Below are 18929 nucleotides of genomic sequence, written 5' to 3' on the forward strand. Positions count from 1 at the left end.
ATATTATATTATAGATATAATATCTTTAAAGGCCATTTTCCCACAAATGTATCCTGTCATATAACATTTTTACAAGGGGGTTTGTTAAATAAACATTTTTTATTTAACATTTTATTACTAAAATATGATTTTCTAAAAAACATTCTGGCGATTGACAGTATTTTCTGATTCCTGGAATATTAAAAAGAGATAACTAAAATCCCTTCTGGACTCTAATATGACAACAAAATGAAACTGAATCTGGCTTTTTCGAATGTTCAGATTTCTATTCTGGAAATGTATGCAAATGAGTGCACCTTTAATTAGATAATGCCCATTTGCATATTTAAACAAAATTTGCATATTTAGAAAACATGTAATACTATAACATTTTCAATACTGTAATCAAACTGGGAAAGTATGGTGACAGTTCACCTGGGTATCTTGACAGTACTGAATACGACACTAAAAGTCACAGAAATGATACAAATGGCACACGTTGACAAAAAGCAAATAATACCAGCAATAAGTGGTTTCATAGAAATCTTTTTGATGATTGTAGCAGTGTTAAGCATTGAGCTCACAGGAGGCTTGTTGTTAAAGAGCAGCGGATGACAAGGAAGAGCTCTGAGAGCTGAGAGGGGATCAGGGCAGGAAAGGTCAGCCATCTAGTGTGCGGCCATGGTATGTGATGCCTACCCTTGCTTCATAATGGGACCTCACATGCGCAAACAAGACTGCACGCTAACATGTTCTCTGTCTTACACAAGAGTCTGGCCAAGAGAGTAATAGAAGACAAGTCCGTTAACCAAACTAATCTTCCTCAAACTCACTGACACAGCCATGTTATCGTGATCTTGCTCAAACTGTGTGCTCTGCCTGCTATCTATCAGCACAATCAAATCATCGGTATTCTGGCCAAAACACAAATATAACATCAACAACAATTACCTTATTTTTTTTTTTTCAGGGCACGCTTTGAAAATGCCTGAAAAATGCCCTCTTGTCATCAAATGTGAGTGTAATGATTGGTTTTACGAGAAACATAAAATGGTCCTTTGTTGGCAAGGCGAATGTTGTTCTGGATCAAGAGTCCAAATCATGACAGGAGAGTGTGAAATGTGTAGAACACTGTGTGTGTGTGTGTGTGTGTGTGTGTGAGTGAGTGTGTGTGTGTGTGTGTACGTATGTGAGAAATCAGAAATCCAGGCATCATATCAAACAAGGCCTCAACAACCCTCTGATGTGCAGAGAGCAAGGAAGCGTTAAATTGATCCAAAGTTCTCACAGTAAAAACATTTATAATTTTAGAAAGGTTTTCCATTTCATATAAATCTTGTATTATTTCAATCAAAAAAAAAATCATGGTTCCCACAAAAAACAAAAAATTAAAGATGTTTTATATATGCTTATTTATATATGTATGCATGTATGTATGTGTGTGTGTGTGTGTGTGTGTATATATATATAAATAAGCAGCACAAATGTTTTCAAAAATCATGATGACATTTTTTAACATTTTATCAGCAAATTAGTATGATTTCTGAAGGTTGATATAACACAAACATTAAAAAGACTGTTCTTTTAAGTTGTAACAACATTTCACAATATTAGAGTATTTGATCAAATCAATACAGCCTTGCATGGTGAGCACACAAAAAAATAAAGCAGTATAAATAACACACATATAAAAAAAACTATTTGAAAATTAACTAGATTTTACCTTTTCATTATTTTAGAGATTCTTCTGTCATTCATTTAAATGCATAGCCTGGTCATCATAAATGGTGCCACTAAGACACCACTTTTAAAATACACCTGATGTTATTTCCTGCCTTCAGTTCATGCTGCTCCTTCACTCTTCAATGACTCAGAACCAACTTAACAATCACTTCAAGATAAAGCACTGAGTGAGCTGAACACGGATATTACTGGGTGCCTTGCACTTTTTTTATTGAATTATATATTTTTGTTGTTTTACTCATCTGTTTATTTTTATTTACTTTACTACTATTGTCATTATATTTTTATCTTTTCCCACTTGTCTCGTGTCATAACTGTGGTGCTTTAATGTTCAAATATACCAGATATAAACCCCATATGAAACAGAGAAAGCTCTCAAGGGCAAACCAGCTTCATCGGAGAACAGTAGAACAAACTGTCTTATTCAGAGAATGCAGAATACTCACAGAACTGACACTAGCTTGTTCAGTGATACAAAAAAAAGCATTAAAAATGGGGGGGGGGGGCTTAAAAATTGATTTGGTGGAGGGGGGGAATCATGCATGGTTATCTTCATGAATGAATTCCCCAATGCTGTTTTGGTTAAACAAGATGGATGAGGTAATAGGTGATAAAGGGGAAAACACATTAGTTGGCCAAAGTCACATCTTTGGAATGTAGTAGCTAGAGGAGATTTCTGAAGATCTCTTCAGGATTACTAATTGACTAGGCTGACTCTCTGGGCAAGATTAGCAGTGTTCCAGTTCCTAAATGTGTTTCCAGAAACAAAACAAAAGCAATTCACTGACAGAGGAAAAAACACATGGATTCTGATTAAAAACATTTAGCGATTACTTGTTAAAAAAAACACACACACACATTTAAACTATTAACATATAATTATTAATTAATTGTTAAGATTAAAAATAAAATAAAAAAGAACTGCTACATTCTGTAAATATTGCACGGGCTATTTTTGCTTTTATAAAACATGCAATTTTTTTTATGTGCAATGGAATTGAGTTTTCACTTGGCAAACATTTGTTGATGCTGTCTCCTAATTAACAGACAGTAAATCATCTTTTTTATTTGCCCATAGAAAAACAAACACAAATTAATTATTATCATGCCTCAGTGTAGTTACCTTCGACATGTGGTGTCAATTTGCACTAACCTAAACAGCATCTCGAAAAGAGCAAGGCATGTGAGGAATGCAAAAAGAATACTTTCCACTTGATCCCCAAGGGGTTTTAAAACTGTTATCACGATACAGACTCTCCAATCACATTTTAGGAAAAGAAAAACAGTGCAAACACAGCGCACAGCTGACTAATGAGTTATAGGCAAAGAGAACATCCCCAAAAATAGTAAATGGGCCCGGAGCGGCTCCTGCTGAAACAGTGACTAAATCATGTTCCTCGGTCCTCGTCCTAAATCTGAGCCAGCATCAATCAAAGATCTGCCACATTCAGGTCTTTAGGATATCTGTTACATTCCCAAACAACCACTGCAAGATCTTGTGTTCCTTGTATCCCACTCCAGATCTGATTAGAGAGTAATCATCACTTTAAACTTAAGTAGGTGAGATCTTGTTCTGCTGAGACCAATTGAGGATTTCCAGTTTGATTTAAGTTAGTTTTAAGAAACTGTTTGACCCTCAGTCTATTCAAAATGTAGATGGGTTTGTTTTTTTTGTTTTGGGTAGGGGTGGACGATATGGGAAAAATATCATATCACAGTTTTTTTGGAAATATCACGATTCAAGATTTTATCACAATTCTTTGTCATGTTGGGTTTACTATTTTGCAACTTGTCTGAGCATTACATCCAAACTAATTTCCCAAATATAAAGACAAAATATAAAAAAAGAATGGCAGGTATTTAGAATCTGAATGAACAAAAATAAAACATTGATTCCTATTAAATCAACTGTATTACAGTTTTTCAGTCAAGAGTAGTGATTAATTTTTCTCTGTATTTTGTTGTTTTACTAACTTTAAAGGAATATTTCATGTTTAACCGGCAAGGCTTAAAAACACATGCACATAATGTACTTTTGTGATTGCGAATAAGTGCAGTGTCCCGTGAGAGTAACTCTAATGCAGAGTTAAAACTGAAGTGAATGTATATCACGTTGTAACATTAGAGCATAGAGACAGAGGCGCCCAGAACTGCAGCTAATAGAATGACACTATGATATATCTTCGTAAAGCAGATAGTGGAGACATTTTTATTGTCCACGATCAAAAATCTTCATAATCGCACACCCCTAGTTTTTGGGAAATTTAGCTTTACGTCACATGCTCATGCATTATTGTGATGTTTTCATTCTGACAGCACCCATTCACTGCAGAGGATCCACTGGGGAGCAAGTGATGCAATGCTAAATTTCTCCAAATTTGTTCCGATGCAGAAACAAACTCAACTAAATCTTGGGAGGCCTAAGGATTTTTTTTCTTTAATTACATTGTCTTAATGATTTATAAAGGTTCCCCTGCCTACGTGCGGCAAGCATGTAACCGAGTAACGTCAAGCTCGCATCCGTGGCGCCCCTAAGCAGGTTTTACCTCAGTGGCCTGTCATCGAGGATACAGGTGCCCATCAGAGCACTGAGCTCCTTTTGTCTTGTGTGCCATGATGCAGAGAGCGAACATGATACGGGCTGCGACAGGGATTGTGATAGGGCTTCTGGTCATACATCCCTTCCTATGTGTACGCAGGACCGTGTTTGCTGTCATCGGGTTTCTGGGGGAGGGCCAGATCTGTCTGTCAGGCACCGGGCCGAGTCAGGGAACTTTAACTCTCCACGAGCGCCTGTCTGTGTGCAGCTGAGAAAGGCTTTGCCGTGCTCCTGTATGATCCCTGTTGCACGGCACTGTGGGAGCCCTGCAGCTGCTGCAGTCATTCTCCAGGCACGAGCGAAGAGGAGCATCACGCTCCATTTCCCAAGAGCACGTTCCCTCTTAAAAGCACTTCAAAAATGGGATAAAAAGTTTTAAAAGACGCCTCAAGAAAATCATCCTATATGGAAGCTTATTTCTGCCACTGGATACATTTTTTTAAAAGAGAACTGTGACTTTTTATGTCACAATTATTACTTTTTTTCTTCTAAATGTATGATAAAGTCAGAATTCTGAGATATAAACGGAGAATTCTGAAAAAAAGTCAAAATTGCAAGATTTCTGATGTTAGTTGTGAGATATAAACTCACAATTCTGAGAAGAAAAGTCTGAATTGTGAGATATAAGCTCACAACTGTGAGAAAAAAATCTGAATTGCGAGATGCAAACTAGATGTAGAGAATTAAGAAAAAGGTCAATATTCTGACATATAAACACAGAATTAGGATAAAAAGTGCAAAAACCTGACTGAAATCAGATTTGTTTTTTTTAACTGCGAAATATAAACTCAGAATTGCAATAAAAAGTCAGAATTATCTTTTTATTTATTTTATTCTGTGGAATAAAATGGATGCCTATATCCTAGCAAATGCCATGCTGTGTAAATAATATTTTTTACATATCATAACACAAATATAATATTTGCTATATATAGTGGCATGCAGTTTGCATTTTTTCCCTTTCTCTTCAAGCAGTTATATTTCTCTCTGACGTCTTTTGAGAAAAAAAACTACAATCAAAAATCAAAGCTCACTTGTCTGTTTCTTAGAGGCCTCTATTCATTAACCTGGTGGGGAACTGTGTGTGCGTCATACGTGGCAGTTTGGGTGGGCCACGATTCTGATTTAATCTAGCGCAGCGCCACCACCACCAGAGCATGTTCCTGTGCGAGAGCTCACTAAAGTAACGAGTCTTCTGTGCTAATGGCCACGTGATTCCCACAGACGCCTATCACACTCTTCATTAAGCCACATGCTTGAGTGGCCTTCTTATCTCTCATGACAGCTCACGTCATTCATAACACACACATGAGCAAGTACACAAAGCCCTAAAGAGACACACACCTCTCAGGGTTTAACAGACAGTACTTTTATGCCTCATTACTTCCATTTACGATGTTGTTTTTCTATAAACTTAGAAGAAATTTTAGTCATGTACCAATAAGAATGTCAATGTGTAACTATGTGGACAGACCTGAAAGACATTCACTAAATGCTAAATTTAAAAAGTAGTCATTTTAAGCAAAGACATTTACATTTTCTATTTTTATGTTTTAATAATTATTACATTAAATATTTTTTAATATTTGATTTGCTAACAAAACCTGCATTATGCACAAGATTAATTAATTTCAAGAGTAAACTAACATTGATCATTTAAAAAAAAACACACACGGCAGTCCCTGCATAGTTTAGTAGTTTTTATATGTCAGTTTTCAAATTTGAACCATACACAAAGACAAAAAAAACATCTGACAGGATCAGAGCACAACTGCAAAAATAATTATAAAAAAGGCTAGTAAAATGTAATATTTAAACCTGTTAAAACATCTGCCTTTAACCATTGCAAATCTTAAAAAGAAGGACTTCCTGAGCAGCATTAACAAAGTCAAGAAAATTCAGGACAGGGCTCACGCGAGAGGGGCCGAGACGCCGGCACTAAAGTCAGGCCCCTTCTTTTGACACTAATGATTGACTTTTCCCCTCCTGTGAAATGCGACTGACGTCATCATAGCTGAAGCTCAAAACAGGGGGGTGGGGGGAGGGGGGCGCTGGAACAACTACATTTTATTAGCATTACATTTTCAGTGAAAACTTTTAATAGAAAAGGAAATGTTTGGAATATTTAGGTCAGTTCTTCCAGGAGTTCAGGTTTCTGCACTGTAGTGAGTAACAGCTATTCAGAGTTGTGCTCTTTCAGTGGGGTTCGCTCTCAGCAGCTAAACACACAGACCTTCCTCTGTAGCCACCACTGACGTCAGCAGTCACCTAGCAACAGTCTTTTGGTGTAAAAGCAGCAGTGCTGACACTGTTTTCAAATAAGACAGAAACAGAGTGAGAAACGGAGAGAGAGAGAGAGACAGACAGATGGTCAAAATAAAAAAGAAAAGAGACAAAAAGGAGGAAAAAGAAGAGCAGCGACGCTTTTAAGATACTTGTGTTTCAATGGCATAATGTATTACCACAGTAATTTAATACTTCCTCAAAATCACACATATATGGATCTTTATATTTTTAGAAAAAATCAGGTCGATTTGATTTAGCTTATACTTTCCGTACACACTTCAGACTTTAAAATCATGCCTCCCACACACACACACACACACTTAAAAATAAATCAAATATTAAACATAATAATACTTGTGTTTCCAGAATGAAGTATTCAACCTGGGAATTACAGTATTTGTATAAAAAAATTATTTAGATACATTTTTAGAGAATTGTGTATTTATTACAGTTTTTGGTAATAAAGCTCTCAAATTTTAATTGTCAAGTGTAACAACTCAAGTGATACAAAGAAAAAAAAAATAAACCAATAAAATCTTGCATGCCTTTTATTCTCATGTCATGGAAATCAAAGAGCCAAAGCCAAGTTACAATCAGGATCTTTACGTAAATTGGACACAGGCTTCCCGAGCTCAGTAACTCACCCATGAACTCTACATTCGACCCACAATTCCCTCCTCCCCGTCAGACCTGAACATGTGTTCACCCCCACTACAGCCGGCCAAGCGAACAAACAGCTTTTTCAAAAGCTGGACACATGCAAGGATCAACAAGCTCCTTGTGGACTTTAGAGCTACTAGGCCACCTTAAATATTTGAGTGTCTGGGAACCTTATGGTGCAATAAACCTTTCCTGATAAGCCATGCAGAAAATCCCTGGGCCTACTTAAAACCAATGAGATGTGCTGAAAGTGTGGCTAATATAAAGAAGGAAGGTGTGCCAGACGTCCCCTGTTCTGGGTCTCCTAGGACGTTTTTGACCCCGTCTGCAAAGTTAAGGTGTGAACCGTCACTCCAACACATCCATTAAAAGCCACTTATCTCTCTACTGTTTCTATTAATGTCCACAAAACATTGAGACACAAAGCACTGCATGGATACGGTGAGCAAGAGCGCGCGCGCACACACACACACACACACACACACACACACGGCTGTGGAGAGAGAGTGAGAAAGGCCAGATAAGAAGCTGGGGAAATGAGGAACAGCCAGAGTACAACTTGACAAGAGTTTGGCTCGGACGGCTTGTCCTCAAATATCCCTTGTGTGCTAAATTAATACGATTTATCAGTGTTAATCATGTCAATCACATGTAATGTATTAAAGAAACCACTGCTGAACTAGTCTGAAAAAATACAGCAACAGGATGAGACATCAAGACAAATTAATAGAAATGATGCACATGTAGTCAAGGCGGTAAAAAAAAAACTACTGCAAAAAAAAAGAAAAGAAAATTCAAATGAAAATGTGTTTAATTTTAACACACCGTGTTAGTAAACCTGACTAACAGCTACACTTCAGCGCTTCAAGCAACCGCTGCTCAGCTCGGCTCCGCCAGCATGAAAAACTAAAGAGCTGCAAGCTAATTGCTGGTGATCATGACGCAAACGGTTTCCAAGGTAACCGAGTTTTGGAGTAGCCGCTCCAGCATTTCCTCATCTGTTTGCACTCACACCAGCAGGCTGACAATGCACTCGCTGCATCCTGTTTCAGTCTGCAGACAGAAACGCAGCCGATCTCTCTTAACCCCTTCCTCTTTAACCTGGAGAACTGCTGCACGCTACACTAATTACTCATGCCACAGGTGTTGCTAGGATCGAGTCGGGTGCGAGTCTGGGAAGCAAAAAAACATAAGAGGGGTTTTCGGGAAGTAACCGAAAGGAACAGGTTTTATGTTACAGTTCTTTGTGTCTGCCTTAAAATGCAACAGACAACTTACGAACTGAGAGAGATGCAACTGAAAGCATCAAGCGTTGAAATATTCCAGCTTGGCACGGTTCCTGGCACAACAGGACACATTTATCTACTGCTCCCCTCATAAAGAGCACATTTCACATAAAAACCAGCCTAACACATTAGATAATCTAACACCAATACATTGTGAATGCACTGTTAATCTAGCTGAGACGAAATAGTGCAATTTTTGTAATAATTAAATATAGATAAAACTTTATCAGTTCATTATTGTTTGGACTAAAAATTCAATAGAATTTTTAAAAAAAAAAATTAATAAATCAATCGGGGAAGTTACTTATTTATGTCAATTTCATAACAATAAATAATAGTATTAATATGATTATTATTTAATAAGAGATTATGGCTTAAAGTTAATTCCTCACTGTTATCTATCCCCTGCTCCTCAATTTAAATGGGTGCATTTTCACATTTCAAGATTATCTCCTTCTTTCCAACATATACACACACACTCAAACCAGTCCATTCAGAGGATGAGACCAAAAGCTCACTCGCACTCCAATAATGGAAATAGATCACAGCGCTTCATCTCACACATAATAGGGCCAAGCCTCCCCATTCTCTTTTCACTGGTTTTAAAAGCCGTTCTCAGAGATTCACACCCTGTTTCACATCACTTCACCTTTTTCATTTATGACTACGAACTACATTTTTGAAACGCATTGATGTCATTGTTTTTCAAGCTGTAATTCTCATTTAAAAAGAAATATGAATTTTGAAACTATCAGACCTCTATGAGAAAACACACACACACACACAAACACACACATACAACAGTCTGTCATGTCTCCGAGTGCTCGGTATGGACAGAGTGTTCTCTGCTCTGATCATGCCGTTGAGGAGGCAGTCAGTAAATTGTACATGGCAATAAGTAAAACTTGGCCTTTTTTTTCTGTAGACATACTCTCATACGTCACCACTTAGTGACGTCAATGTTATATCATTCCACATGGCATTAGAGCAGGAGAACGTGACAGCTGAGAGGAGCTCCACCGCCTCACACACACACACGCACCTTTTCTCTCTCGCTCGCTTTCTTTGCTTTATATTTAAGGGTTGTTTAGAGGCATTGCTTGCCACTATATGACTACAATTACAACTGTGCATATGTCTGGGGATGAATTTTAATTACTAAAACAATTAAAGTTATTTTAAAGTAAGTTCATTACTAAATTAAATCATTTGTCTCTTACACTCAGTACTTACTAAAGGGATACAAGACGGAAAAAAAATACCAATAATTTAATTGTATAATTTGACATAATTTGACAATTTGAAAAAGACAATACTGCAGACTGTACTTACAATAACGGCACGCTGTGTGTGTGACAGACTTTGTCTCTTACTATTTTAAGTCCTCTGTATTATTACATTAACGCACAGTAACAGCTGATGTTTCAAAAGTCTCAATGAGACGTTAAGACTGTGGCACAACATTGTTGCACACACCATGGCTAAAGGCCATGTAATACCACACAGGCTTTATTCCTTAAATACACACACACACACACACACTTCATGTTGAGTGACTGCAAATTCTCCTGCTTAATCCAAAATAAAATTTAGAGAGAACATTTCAATATATTAAACTTAACTAATGGGTGAAGCATCAACTTTGCCAAAGCAAGGTAGAAAAACATTAAAATAAGATTTGAGCATAACATGGCCTTTATATCTAATGAAAAGATGCACTTATGAGATTGATTGCTTTTTTTTTTTTTTGGTAGCTTACATACACCAATGTTCGGAGGATGACGTTTTACTGTGAATCTCCACACGCACTTTCCCCTCACTGACACTTCATCTGTGGTAAAATGTAAATCCCACTCATAGAGTCAAATGAATTATGAATTGTCAGTCTCACTGTTCTTCCATAAATATATAATATGGAGTGCTTTCCAAATGTGCCACATCACATGCATTGCTGGGGATTCCCGGCCCAGGACATCTCCCACGTTCAGGCATCTCATTCGCAAAAGTGATCTATTCATTTTCAACTAAGGGAAATTATTGTGAGCACACATGGCCTCTCTCTGGTATTTGCATTCACACACACACAATCACGGGCCATTAACATGTCGTCAGTTCATTCAAATCATTACAACGATTCCCCTGACAAACCATTTTCACACACATACATACACCTATATATATGTATAAACACACAATAGGAAACTATAAATAATTTTCAAACAAATAAGAGATTTAAATGTGCAATTTTGAAGTAGAAAATTTTTTTCTTAAAAAACTCCAATAACCTTTGTTGTATTTTCAAGCAATTTCTTACAGTGTATATAACTAAAGTCTTCGAATTGAAATTCTTAGTTCAATGAAGAAAGGTATTCCTTAAGAAAACAAATGCTATGTTTTTGTCAGTTTTTTTATTCATACCACTGCAATGATTTGAATATAAAATACTCGCTGTGAAATTCCCATAAATTTCCAATTTCAATAAAACAACAGCATGACCAAGAGCAGCGGTTTCTCAGCAGAGTGCAATATAATGGAAACACTGTCACAATCAGCAGTAAGCTGTTAAACAAACTGTTTTTCATCAAATAAACATTGGTCAGTTTGTAAGATGCAGGCCCGTGTGACAGCATTTTAACCTTTTGTGACTTCAGCATTACTTATGTACGTCTAAACCATTTGGGCCCTCACTTTCTGTTGACATGTTGAAAAAGATTAGCCGAAACCTTACCTAAACACAATATATTAAACCTCCCAGAAGCTGGCAAAACTGAAAATAGCTATGAGCCAAGTCGTGATTGTTCTCATTCTCTTTGCTTTCATGAGGTCACGAACATCACGAAATACCCAAAACTCTCTACAAACCCATATGGCAAAACACCCCAGAGACAAACAACAACTGCCAACTTCACAGCTTCCATATCAACATGAGCCACTAACAGCAAATGACCAAGCTCCATTTCAATCATTCTGATAGCAACAAAAAACTAAATGACACAAGTGTATTTTCAACAGAAAAAAAAGTAATGTTTATAACTGATATTTAATAATAATTGTATATTTTATGTGATCAACTGTCATCAATTATGGCACAGCACGTAAATAAATATATATATATTTTACTTTAATACTGCAGTACCCTTTTTCAACAGCAAAGGTCAGCGCTGTTCATCAGTTTATATAGAATTTTTCCGTCATTCAACAATTACAATATTATTATTAGTAGGGCTGTAAAAGCGATTGATAGCTTGTAAAAAGCGGTGTGCGCATTTTACTTTCACTTTCAAATAGCTGCAATTCAGAGTAAAGCAATTGTTCGTTTTTAGTTTGTTTAAATTTTCCCTCTTTTCCTCACTTTCCTTCGCTTTTAAATAGCTTAAAAGCACCGTGGGCATTTTACTGTCACTTCGAATTAGTGGCAGTTCGGCGTCAATTGCTTGAATGCAACAAAAAAAATACAATGTCAAACTCACTTTAGCCTATATATAAAACATAGAACTTTTATTAACAAAACAAATAAAAACCCCTTGCTATAGGGCGGGCTAGGCCTAATATAAAATAACAAATAACTAAGCTACATAAATTTTAAATAGGTATACAAAACTGGAAATAAGTAAACATATAATATATAACCAAATAAATAAGAGCTCGACATCTAGACTCACTCTCCTCACTGGATAAATGAAACCTGATCTGTGATCTCTACATTCAGCAGCCACGTTCAGTTTTTAATTGTAGTGTCTGTACTTTTACTGAACTAAATGATGTTTATTACTATAAAAAATCAAAACGACAGTGTGGGTCGCTGCCGCGGTGGGCAAGTGACATAACCAGTTTTGTGGCTTAACACCGGTATCACCGTCAGCACTGTCTGTCGCGGCAAGCCTAACACACACACATATCTATATATAAACATACTTTTATATAAGAAGCAATTAATTGCAATTAATCAATTTTACAGTCCTAACACACAGTTTACGCCAATGACTAGTGAACTGGATTGGCTCTGTCAACTACTATACAGTGTGATACGCAATGATAATGGGTCGGCAATACCACGACTTAGGTGCCCTTGAGCAAGGCACTGAACCCAAAACTGCTCCCCGGGCGCCGCAGCATAAATTGCTGCCCACTGCTCTGGGGGTGTGTTCACGGTTTGTGTGTTCACTGCTGTGTGTGTGCACTTCGGATAAGTTAAATGCAGAGCACGAATTCTGAGTATGGGTCACCATACTTGGCTGAATGTCACATCACTTTTTAGATTATCTTGCATTAACATTCAGCCTAACTAAATGACAATTCCATATAGCAAAAACATCACATTTGAAGGGCTAAATAATTCCTTCATGTCTCTTTTGGGACTAGCATGTATTTTTGTTAGAGAATATTTATATTGAAAATATTAGATTCAGTAGTTTGTGATAGTGCTTTGAGACACTACATGGCACCAACTAGCTTGAGTTGACATGAAAAAAAAAGAGTCCACAAAGTGACGAAACAAAGCAACACCCATATGTTACCCTAGGCAAAAGTGAAATATCCAGCTTAGCTGCTCTGTGCCACAGCTGACCGATAACTGACCACACCAATGACGCTGCTTGTGATGGATTTTGCTTGATGTTGATCTACGCATGCACATATTAATTCAAGGCTGCAGGCATTACGGTTGTTATGAACTGTATTGCGACATGTACGTAAACTGACCAGCTTACAATGCGATTAAAGTGCAAACTGATTATATGACACAATTGGTTGGTCATGTTGGGTTTCTCTTTGCAATTCTTTCTCCATTTTCTTCAATTGCTCAGCTTTTCTTTCACCGGGCCCTTTATCAGTACAGTATAACTAAGATGTCCGACAACATAGAGAAGACTCCATGGAATGGACCTAAAAAATGTCCAGTGTCTTTTATTTCTTTTCAATGCATACACTGTTTACCCTTAATGACAAACAAATTCGAATGATCACTTTCAATAAACAATACATATTAAATCATCAGTTTGAAATGTTAAAATAAAAACATGCACACTTATTTTCGTTCTTCATAGTTTAGTACTGCCTTGTATTTCTAGCTACCTTAGATGATAAAAGAAACGTTTCTTGACTAAAAGTCTAAATATGCATCAACAGGAAAAAAAATAAAAAGCAGGTTTTATACATATGTATTTTTTCTGGATTTTGGAAATAGAATTTTAAATAGAAATGTATTTTGCAATACATCCTGATTAACCAGTACTTTTTGGCCTTAACAAAAACTGATTCTTTCCAACCTGTGATCCAATAAAACAACCACAGCTTCACCTTATCTGCAAATAACTGCTTCTTTTTGTGTGTGTGTGTGTGTATATATATATATATATATATATATATACTCGATGGCTAAATTTAATTCTAACTCTAAAGTATATGATTATCTATAAAACAAACCAAATTCCACCTATTTCCATTACTTTTAGCTCAACTTCTATGTAAGAAAAAAACACACACAAAAAGGAACAAGACATTGTTCGCTGCTCAGCCCCTAGCATCTCTACAATATAAACACTGCTCCATGTGCTCTGTTAAAGGTGACTGGGCTTTGTTATGATTATCAACTGATTTAAAGATCCAAGCCACATAAACATCTCAAACGGCCTGGCTACCTCATATAGTGGTCTTAAAAGCGCCATAATCCTGCCATCAGTTCTAAACACAGCTCAGGCTGTGACGAACATTGGGCTGAAAATGCAATGAATCACAGGTGGCTTGAAAAGAGGACTGGAGCTGTTTCTCACTGTGTGCAAGTGAAAAAATCATAAGGCCATACGTGAGACACAGCGCTGACCACAACAACATGCAAAACAAAAATACTTGCGCACACATTAAGAACCTCTCATGGGAGACAAACTACATAGCGCCAGTACTAACATAAAATAATATATAAATAAAGTACATTATTTTCACACAGCAATGAGTTTATCAGCAGAACAAAAATAGGTTAAACCTATGTTTACTTCAGATTGCCCATGACGTTTTTTCACAACTGATAATGACTGATAATAACCTTACACTCTGACAACTTTCAAGGTCTATACAAGGAGAATGTGAAAAAAGAATATAAAAACGTTTTAAATATATATATATATATATATATATATATATATATATATATATATATGCAGATAAAAACAGATATAATACATATCATGTAATATATAATCAGCTCATTTTGTTGTGTACACAAAAAAAATATTATTTTAGGCAGATCAACTTCACTCAGAGTATATTACATGAGCTTGTGTAAATTTTTACTAGAAGTTGTAACTTAACAAAATATATTATTATTATTATTTATCATAATATAATAGTTAAATTAGAGAATACTAATACTAATATAATGCATTCCTTAAAATTAAGCCCAAGCAGCACTTTGGGAGACAAACAAAATTATTCATGATTTATCTAAACAGGATTGTGTGCGAGTATGAATAAAAGAAAAACGCGTAACTATCAAAAACAGTCAGATAGCATCAGAATGAGAGACTTGTGTCTCTTGTGTCATATCATGACTAAAACCGAGAAAAAGTTGCACAAAAACAACTACTGAAAATTCACTGTACAACAACTCTACTTCAATAAAAATAAAAATGAGCACACACATAGACAACAGTGTTCAATATTCAACTTCAAAGTGAACTTCTCCAGCTACCCTTTTGATAAGATGAGGGCACACATTTGATAGCATAACATTAAACAGAGAAGGATGCATAAAAAAAATGCATTAATGGGATAAATATTAAATGGATCGATGATAAAATGATTTGTTGTTTTATGCATTATGCAAGCTCTCATCACTTCAACGTCAAATGCAAAAGTCAAATTTAAAAATATTTTTCTCAATAAGCACCAACTGCCACAATTCAAACTAGGACAAGATGGAGTTCATACATAGCGAAATTCCATTTACTTTCTTTCTAAATTGATATTTTGTTTCCAGGTGTCCTTACAGATCCCGTGTGAGGGAGAACTGATGCTTCTGCTCAGTAAGAACAGGTGCTTGCAGGTCAAAATAACGTCTGAAACTGGTCATAGTGAAACCTCAATTCATGAGCGTGACTGGAACAGTGCACTCATTCAAAGCACACTCTATCACTTGAAGCACAAAGAAAATGGCCTTATGTGCAACCAAGTAGATAAGGAACTAAACTCTTTATAATTAGTGTGAAAACATGCATAACTAATTCCAAATTTACATGAATAACTAATTCCAAAGCTGCCTTTATGTACGTGCAGAAACAAGTCAGGATGACTACATGAAAACCCAGCACTATGTGTCAGTATATTTACTTTGAAGCAAAGGTTTGATGACCTTGAATTTAGTGTTTAAACATGACCCTTTACCCTTGGCTGGGGCTGACTTTTTGGGCAATATGGGCTTGACATAAAAATAAACAAAATCAATCAAACAACTGCAAGCACCATATCCTACTCAATGAACTAACAAAGTTTCCATATTTATACAACTTAAAGATAACAAACTGCATGTGTCTAAAAAAGTTAAATAAACAGTCTGCTGATTTTCCATTATCTCACACACACATAACATAAACCAAAAACTTTTGTTAAAACGTTTCACTTAACACTAGAACGCAAAAAGAAGAGCCAATCAAAGGAAAACATTTAAAACCTTATATACTCTATTTACGACACAGACACTGGGACAAGCGCTGCTCCACTTTTCAAGTGTTTGAATCAATGATTAAAAGTGTAAGTTCTGTTTCACTTCAAGACGAACACACCATTCTGAGCAGCATTATGAGAAGTGCTGTAAACTGGATAATGTCTTGTGGGTGAAAAGTAAATGTTTTCCTGTAGCACTGAGAAAAAGCAATAAGGAAATATTATTAAACAGACATTTCATTAAATGTGTTTTTGTAACTTGTAAAAAAAAAAAAAAAAAAAAAGGATCAAACATATTTTACAGGACACATCTTCATCTTTAAAATAAATACTGTTTCAGACTACTGGACCAGCAAAGGTGATATAACCCGAAACTTCACATAGGCCTAAATGCAATTTCGATTCATTTGAAACATCCTGAAATAGGCTCGGTGTTCACTCTAAAATACCAAACAAAGTTAAAGTTCTCATCCCATCACAGTGAAAGAATCAAACCTAAATAAATTTGGGAACTAGGCAACAGGTGACTGGCCCAACATCAGTGTATAATACTATCACATTAATGATATATACTCTGTGGATGATTGCTGTATAAGGAGTGTGATGCTGTGGTGTAGTGTGATGGGGTATCAGCAGTGTGTTTAGGATGGCTATGTACACTCTATAAAAATCAAGGGTGTTTTCACAGCAATGCCATAGAAGAACCATTTTTCGGTTCCCCAAAGAACCTTTCAGTGAAGTGTTCTTGAAAGAAAATTTTTTCTTCATGTGAAGAACATTTCAAACCTTTTTTCCACTATAAATAATTTTGTTGAATTAAAAAAAAAATGTTCCATGGATGTTAGCAGTTCTTGATGGAAGTATATATGCAAATAAAGAACCTTTACTTTATTAGTGTGTGTGTGGCTTTTTGGAGTGTCAGAAGTGTGAGTGTGTGTATCAGGAGTATGGTGATTTGTGATGGGTTTTAAAGTGCATTTCAGGAATGTGATGCCATGTATCAAGCGGTAACTGAGCTGACCGACTGCTGAACAGCACCTACCTGTTCTCTGGATATACAGGGCAGAGAAGGTCTGCGGGGCATCTTACAACTGCCATAATAACAGCTGGACGTCTCTCCCAAAGAAACACAGCTGGACCTTCTCCTGGGTCTGATGACGGGAACTTTCTCCTCCGCGCTCGGAATCCTGCCGGCTGTCTCCCTCGGTGGGTAATAGTGATCGAAACAGAGCGCCAGCAGAGAGCCGGAGACCCCCGCCGTACACGCCAGCACCGGCCTGAGGGACGGAGACAGGCAGCCGAGGCTGGTGAAGGACAGCAGCCACACCAGGCTGGCGAAGACCAGGATCAGGACGCTGTGTTTGAGTTTGAGAGTGGGGATGAGAGTGAGCAGACCCACGCAGCCCAGCACAAACAGCAACCTGCCCATCATTTGCATCTGATGGTGCTCCTCTCCCCACTGCAACAAGCGCAAGACCATCAAATCCCCCAAGTAGCATGATGCTGGTAAGGACAAAAGCCAGCATCTGCTGCTTTCCCTCTTCGTCCGCCTCAGGTAGAGGGTGAGGAAGAAATACGCGCAGCCGATGCTGAATAAAGGACTGATGGACTGGGAGAAATCAAAGAGGAAAGTCCGCAGCTCCGAGACGCCGTGTTCACTCTGAAAGCTCCAAGAAATGAAGCAGGAGAGCGCCAGGACTGCCAGCGCTCCCACGTAGAGAGCCGAGCCGCGGAATAGTTTGGACTTGAGGATATCCTCATTGCAAAACCTACAAACGTTGAATAAAAAGCCCCTCGGATGGTCTTGTTTTAACGGAGTGACGCAGCTCTTCACATAGCCATTCCTAAAGCTCTCCGCGCTGTTTGCATTGCCAACAACACCATCGTGCTGTCTGCTTTTACTGTGCAAAACCTCTCCTTCCTCCTGCACAGCCATGTTGTCCTCCTTCGGTGAGCTTTAAACTTTCATTGCTCCGAGATAAATCCTCCGCGTGTCAACATTTACTACATGACGGCAAACGCGCTCCATGGTCACTCAAACGTGCTCAGGCATTTTGGCCAGGAGGAAAAGAGGCTGAAATGTTGTTGTTTTTAGCAGACTCGAGCTCTATGTCGCCGTCTAGGTGCGACAATTTGTAAAATGACTAGAACGCGAGAGACTGAGACGCAGCCAAACCGCGCCGCCTTCAATTTATATATGTATCTTTCATTTCTAGTCATTTTTTCCAAGCCTTAATGCGGTGCTAGAACAATACTAAAGAATGTTGAAGTATAGGCTATCTATATGTGGAAAATATATAACGATACTTAAACAGCATATGTGTATCCTATATGTATGTATGTATGTGTTTGTGAGTGAGTGAGTGTATAATTAGAAACTTTGGAGTCGTGTGTATCTATAGGCTATACGTTGTCTTTATTGTTTGTTTATATCTATGATTGTAGCATATGATTGAGGTAAGTCACTAATCAGTCACGTAAATAGGCTAGTGTTGACTATGTAGCCTATCTTCTACGTTTTCGGCAACAATGTAACAACAGGCCCTTACGGTTTCAATGCATAAGCACCACAAGAGGTCACTAACATTGTTGACATTAGGCTATGCTACAGCTGAGTTGTCAACTGTTTCTTACCAATGATGGGGATCCTGAGTCGTGAGAAACCCCCTAATATTATTGTGTTTTATTCATAGCACTGAAGCCTATACTATCTCATCATT

The 18929-nt window shown here is 37.2% G+C and overlaps 1 protein-coding gene across 1 annotated transcript in view; it reads right to left on the reverse strand.

The window, feature by feature from the left end:
* LOC132119459 (cGMP-inhibited 3',5'-cyclic phosphodiesterase 3B-like) overlaps positions 1 to 18324 on the reverse strand; it is a 46560-nt gene extending 28236 nt beyond the window's left edge. Inside the window, exon 1 of the mRNA XM_059529448.1 lies at positions 17252 to 18324. Coding sequence (XP_059385431.1) covers positions 17252 to 18145 — 894 coding nt within the window. The 5' untranslated portion in view covers positions 18146 to 18324. The remainder of the gene's footprint in view (positions 1 to 17251) is intronic.
* Positions 18325 to 18929: the final 605 nt, after the last annotated feature.

This window comes from Carassius carassius, chromosome 3 (genome assembly GCF_963082965.1).
Source record: "Carassius carassius chromosome 3, fCarCar2.1, whole genome shotgun sequence".
NCBI lineage: Eukaryota > Metazoa > Chordata > Actinopteri > Cypriniformes > Cyprinidae > Carassius > Carassius carassius.